Source organism: Malurus melanocephalus, unplaced genomic scaffold (genome assembly GCF_030028575.1).
Source record: "Malurus melanocephalus ecotype Western Australia unplaced genomic scaffold, MMel_1.1 scaffold_348, whole genome shotgun sequence".
NCBI classification, from domain to species: Eukaryota; Metazoa; Chordata; class Aves; order Passeriformes; family Maluridae; genus Malurus; species Malurus melanocephalus.
In genome coordinates, this window is record NW_026623580.1 from 775,437 (window position 1) to 781,987 (window position 6,551).

The window sequence follows — 6,551 nt, forward strand, 5'->3', positions numbered from 1 at the left end:
GAAGGAAGGAAGGAAGGAAGGAAGGAAGGAAGGAAGGAAGGAAGGAAGGAAGGAAGGAAGGAAGGAAGGAAGGAAGGAAGGAAGGAAGGAAGGAACCCATCAACAATTCACTTTCCTTAGCATCCCTACTGACAGGGAAAACCAAAAAAGCAATCAGGCCTTTACGAGCAGGACTGTTGGAAATGAGAACATGGAATGCATTGTAATGAAAACCATATAATTTCAAAACTGAGCTCTGAGAAAAAGAAGTTGTTGACATAAACATTTGCTATGCTGGCTGCAAAAGTCAGTGATTCTTTTTAAACCAAGCCTTTAATGGAAATCATATTTGAAAATATTATCACATCTTTTGGCTTCCCAAATTCCGCAATGGTTTCAGGAACCACTTATAACAATAAACAGGAACTTTTATAACAATACTGGAAATTTTATGGACTTTCTCACGAAGTGGACAATGAAAACAGTTTCCACACAAAGTGAAATAATTTCCTAGAAAACTCTTAATTCAAGCTTTTTTATTTTTTTCCTCTTAAGGTCTTGGGGATCTGAATCATTCTAGTAGACATATGGCTTCTGTTCTGGATCTAGCATATAAACAGAGGAATATTAGACATGCTAATGAAAACTAGATGCAAAGTCTGTTTATATATATATATATATATATATATATATATATATAGTAACAAAACGTAACCAAGACAAAAAATGGAAAGTTCTGTGGGAGTAGTTGTGGGAATTGTGGTCCCTCTTGTTTCTGTCAAGTTTCCATTGTGGAAGCTTGGAATGACAGTGTCAAGCAGAGACTTTGTCCTTTTTGGRGTGATAGGTTTCACTGAGATATCCTTTCTCACTCCATACGTTTTCCTTTTGGTGCAGCGTAGAGTTACAGAAGTTAAAAATGCCTTCAGAAATTGCAAGGCTTGTTATGTTTGCTGTCTGTCCTGGCTGAGAAAGGATTGTGTCCACTGTGCTTCTCTGTGGAGGCTGCCAATTGTACCCACATGGGAAGAGGTTTTGTTAAACACCCAACCAAGATAATTTAATCATTAAAATCCCTTTTGCTTATGGATTCAGGCAGGCAATGAAAACAGTATTCCAAATCCTTTGGAAACATAGTTAAAGTAACTAAATGTACAAAAGAGACACAAAAAAGGGATGGAAGAAGGCCATTTGTTCCAGACAAACAGTTTTCCTTTGTCTTCAAGGAAATATCTGTACCAATTAATGAGGTATTACCTTTCCTGACTGTGTTGGATTTGTCCTGACCCCTGTCATGGACATCCCTGGTCTCCATCACTGTGCTGGGTTCCCTCACTGCTGCAGCCAGAGCCTCCTAAATTACAGTTTTGGCTGTCATGAATGCTTCGTCCAGATGTGCCAGGAGTGTGCTACCACTGACAGCCTTGCACTGAGGAATCCAGCCCAGAGAGACRGAGCAGATGAAGAAAGATTTAGCAGATGTTTGAAGGCATTTACTCCTGAGGTAGCTCAGGAGATTTTCRGTAAATCTTGCTGCTTGTGATCCTGCTGGCAGCCAGGCCACAAGAACTGTGTGAAAATCTGTTCTCAGGCACCTCAGCCCAGCTGCTTTGGGGCTTCAGCTTCTGCTGAAGGTGCAGAAAAAAGCGCTACAAACACCATTAACAACAAATCAGTACACAATTCCTGGATTGGATATCCAGAATACAGCTCAGAACTATTAGAGTCAAATATTGCTTCAGATTCAGGTTGCTCTTTTTTGTACCTATGAGACCATTGACTTTAAATAAGTTGATAATGATAATGATTATGATAATGACAATGACAATGATAATGACAATGATAATGATAAGGATAAGGATAATGATAATGATAATGATAATAACATTCTTCCCTAGCTGTTCATAGACCCACGTGGTTCCCTTGCTGTAGGACACTGTGCTGTGGGTCCAGCCTGGCAAGGTGACACGCACAAACTCATGTGCAGGGGACAAGGGGAGCCAAGAGGTGTCAGGTTATAAAATGCCCACATGTTTTACTATAAATACACACCCACTGTATTGTTGTGCTATGCCATCACACAATTGCAAATTATTCAGGTGATAATCTCTGTTGCACTGCAGTACACGAAGCAATAAGCAGCTGGTGCAATTGATTAAAAGGCAAAGCAAAGCTTTCAAAGCACATGCTATTTCCAGCTCATTTGCACACCTGCCAAAATTCACTGGTGCTGTTCTGGATTTATGAAGAGGAAGGTAAATTTTGGTTAGGACTTTAGGGTTAGAAAACTATGAAAATGGGAAATTGGATTTTTTTTTTTTATAACCTGAAAGTTCAACTTGATAACCTTGGTTTTGTGCCATTTGTAAGAGTTTACACTGCCATCCAAAAACAAGGCCTAAAAATAACACAGTGTGATTTTACTTTATATAAATACTGACCTTAATCTTGTGAAAAACTAAGTAGCCAGCAAAATTCAAGATTAGAATTAGAGCCTCCATGGACTAAACCGAGTTTTTTTAAGACAAGGTTTAGAAATTATCAATTGTAAGTTATAAATTATAAATACAGTGACATATTGACTAAATATTGSCTGGATTTGCATTAGGAAGCCAGTTTATGAGAAATATATTGAGCCACACATATCATCATCACATCAGATAATTCTACCCTGTAATTACTCTTCTCTAGTCCCGTCAGTTTCTTGAAGGCTTGTTTTATTTTTACTGGCATTTCTGAAGAAATTTCTTCACCAAGGGGAAAAAAGTGGGTCTTAACCTGGGAGTAATCGGATGCCAGCTCTGTAGTGATTGTACCTTTCATGTTCTCCTATGCATAAAAGACTGTGCTATTAAGGAATTTGGTGTAGATGATAGTTCCAAAGSTCAGATGTGACTCAACAATACACTGAAATTCCCTTCCCACCATATCAGTACAAACAGATGAGTTAATTTATATATGAATATGCAGTACCTCAGGAAGGGGAACATAAATTTATGCTACAAATCTGAAAGGATGGCAAATTTGTCAGACAGCAACAAGAACCCATCTCTTAATTTAACTAAGAAGCAAGATATTGCCAAGCACAGATCATCAGCTTGTGAAGACATCTTCCTTGTGACCTGTGCTGACTGGAAGTGCAGTTATTAATATATTAATATGTTAATACATTAATACATGAATACATTCTCAAGGAAAACACTTAGCATGCAAGTGCTCTYGGAAGAATAATTTTTAATCATTGTACCATGAAGGATCAGTGCCTTTCCCAAGGCACTGAAAGTKCTGGAATTTCCTACGTGATTTCAGGAATATTCTCTCTCTTATCTCATCTTTCCTTATGACTCTAACTAAAGGGAAAAGTTAAACTTTTGATGCATCTGCTTGCATGCCATGGAGATTTGCAGCCAGCTGAGCATACGTAGGGAAAGAAGCCCAAAAATGTTTAACACTGTAAAATATTTGCTGTCACATTCATAGTTTTCTTTCAGATTGTCTGGAAAAAAAATAACCATGAGACACATGGAGCATGGTTAAAATGTAATGTTCTCCCTTGGTTATAGGAAAGACTTATAATGGTTTTACTGCCTACTTTAGATGATAAAATAAGCTGATATTRAAGTTTATGTTGGTTAAGCAAAATTAGCTGACATGGATTTAATATTYCTGTCCCCGTGAAAGTATTGGAGTCTGTTCAAACTTGTACAACACCYGTTATCAAGGTGGTAACAGCTGTTTCAAACACATCATTTGCAGAGCTTTAGAGGGTCCTTTCCAAGATTTATACAGTGCTTCATGCTCTATCCATCTCCTCTGCTCAGCCATGGGCTGGTGGGGATCAGGGGACTGCCCGTAGGCTTCCCCTCCTCAGTGCCTCCTGTTGTGTAAATTACCCTGTTCTGGTCACAGCTCAGAGGGTGAACAGAGCACAAGAAATGTGGAGCCTGCACTGCTTTTGGAAAATACCACAAGGGAACCCTCACATTTGGCAACCAGTTCAACTTTTTAACATTTTCACTGCCTCGTACTGTGCAGCACATTTTGTACAGATACAGCTGATGAAATGATACATAGATACACATATAACTGCAAATACATGTTCAAGGGGATCTTTGTCAAAGGAGTGAGCTAGAAACACTTTAAAGCAATAAAACTGAGCATATTCTTTATATTTCTACTTTATGTGTTTGTATATCTAAGAACTTGAGATATTTTTCTGTCCCTGAGAACCTGTTCTGCTGATCACTGGTGTGTATACTCGAAACACTGGTAAATACCCAACCAAAGTATCAGCCTGGGTGATGATTTAAGAGGTGGCTGTCACGGATCTGGGGTCAGCAAGTTGCAATCACAGTGTTTGGAAAGCAATGCTGGCTGTGGTCATTTGGAGCCCTGAGGTCAGTGCAGGTCCTGCAGTCCTTGTTGGTGTCACTGCCAGGGGCTTCAGGAGGAGCTTGGCTTCTCCTCCTGCCCATGTCATCTCCACCGCTCTCTCAGAGGCAGCCCAGGGGCAAAACATGGTTTTTGTGGGCTGGGATGCARGGACCAAAGCCCATCCAGGCTGGAAGGAGGCACCCATCTGGTGTCACTGTGTGCTGGGACACCTTTGCTCACCCCGTGTTTTCCTCTGCAGATGGTGCTGCTGGCTCGCTGCGAGGGCCGCTGCAGCCAGACGTCGCGCTCGGAGCCCATGGTTTCCTTCAGCACGGTCCTGAAGCAGCCCTTCCGCTCCAGCTGCCACTGCTGCCGGCCCCAGAGCTCCAAGCTGAAGGCCATGAGGCTGCGCTGCTCGGGGGGAATGCGGCTCACGGCCACTTACCGCTACATCCTGTCCTGCCACTGCGAGGAGTGCAACTCCTAGGGACCGGGGACACGGGGACACGGGGACACGCCCGACAAATAATCTGAGCTCAGGCCAGCACACCATGGCAGCTAGGACAGGACTAAGCAGGCTGGACTGGATCTGAGACCAGAAGTACAAAAGATCCCGGGCTGCTGGATGGTGCTGGTTCTGCAGTGTGGGCCGTGACAAAGGCAAAAGCGTGAGGACTTGTGTTTAAGAAGCCTTTCTTTTTTTATGAAAGGGTATTTTTGAGAGTTTCTTCTTTTTCAGACTCAGCTCTGACTACAGAGAGGTGCTTTTACTTTAGGCCATGGGCAGCGGGGGAGCAGAGAAGGTCAGCCAGATGACGGCACTGCAATCTGGAGTTGACATTTGGACAGAGGATGGGCATCAGTTCCCACAGACAACCTCTTAACCTATYGATTTATTCTCAGTTTTCTAGTCGTACTGGCCTTCAAAACAAACTGTGCTGTTGGCAAGGGTCATCTGTTACTGATCTAGCGGCCAAATGCTGGATAACTCTAACTGTGGTTTAGCAGAAATTGCAAATAAACCATTGAAAAGTGAACTGCATATGAAATGCCATGCTTGGAACACCCAGCCTAGCTGAAACAATTATTTGCACTGTGTGTCATCAGAGTTCAGTGGCTGAGTAACTCTTGGGAAGGCAAARGTCATGAGACTCACTATTCCCTTCTAAAAGCCTGGAAATGTGACACATCACATCTGTCCCAAAAGCCATTATTCAAAAGCTAAAAACTTTTCAAATATTAAAATGCCACATACTAAATGGAGTGACTTCTTAACTTGAGTAGACCTGTTGATGTACAGAACCACAGCCACCAAAATGATGACTAAACCTAGGACTTCACCTATAGCTCTTAGGTCACTGGACAAATACTAGTTTGGCCTTTTAGAGAGAGGCAATCCCCAAATCCTAAATCTCAAAACAGCAGGGGATCCAAAGGTTGGGAATTATATTCGGTGTTTTCAAAGAAATTCTGTCCCTGCTCCATTAACATGAGGTTTTAGGAAGGTTCACTCACAGTCTCTTGTGACTGCAAGGAAGCAACAAAACATTCCTATGTCAGATTACAGTTATTTTCTTCTTAAACAGCAGCATATCCAGCCAGCAGCATGTCTGTGCTGCTCACACAAACCTGGCTGAGCCATGGTTTTGGCAGAACTCATGAAAGTGCTGAGAGCACCTTTGCTGTGTAAGGATTTRGGGTCAGCAGCACCCACGTGCACAGTCCCACAGTCGTTCTCTGGGACAGACTGGATTGGCTCCCATGCACAGAAATGTCCCCATGGCAAGGAAGTCCTTTCCAAAAACAGAGTTCAGCCCATCTGTTCCACTCCATCCTGTTATCTGCAGCAGATGCCATGTGGTGTGTGTGACAGGGAATCCCCAAGGTCTGCAGAAAGCACAGCTACAGGAGTTGTGCCTCATTCCTTTGCCTCTGCCTCCTCACGCTGAATGTGTGTGAAATGTGAATGCAGAGGTGACAGATGCTGGCCTGACAGATGCTTGGCCAAATCCTGGAGCAGGATGGAGTCAGCAGTGGGAAGAGATGGGGATRGGTGTGACCACAGACACAGGTGAGAGAGGTTTGTGACACATGGAAGAACTTTCTCTACCTTCTGTAGCTTGGAGACCGTCAGCTTTCGCTGGCACAGAGCTGTGGGCAAACAAAAGGGTGAATCCACCTGCCAGGAGCTGAGAGGC

At 42.7% G+C, this 6,551-nt stretch overlaps 1 protein-coding gene across 3 annotated transcripts in view; it reads left to right on the forward strand.

Moving 5' to 3' along the window:
* Positions 1-6,138, forward strand: part of NDP (norrin cystine knot growth factor NDP) — a 19,367-nt gene extending 13,229 nt beyond the window's left edge. For all 3 annotated transcript variants that reach the window (XM_057378224.1, XM_057378225.1, XM_057378223.1), the window contains one exon: positions 4,613-6,138. In XM_057378224.1, the coding sequence (XP_057234207.1) occupies positions 4,613-4,840 (228 nt within the window). In that variant the 3' untranslated portion in view covers positions 4,841-6,138. The remainder of the gene's footprint in view (positions 1-4,612) is intronic.
* The last annotated feature ends 413 nt before the right edge of the window (positions 6,139-6,551 follow it).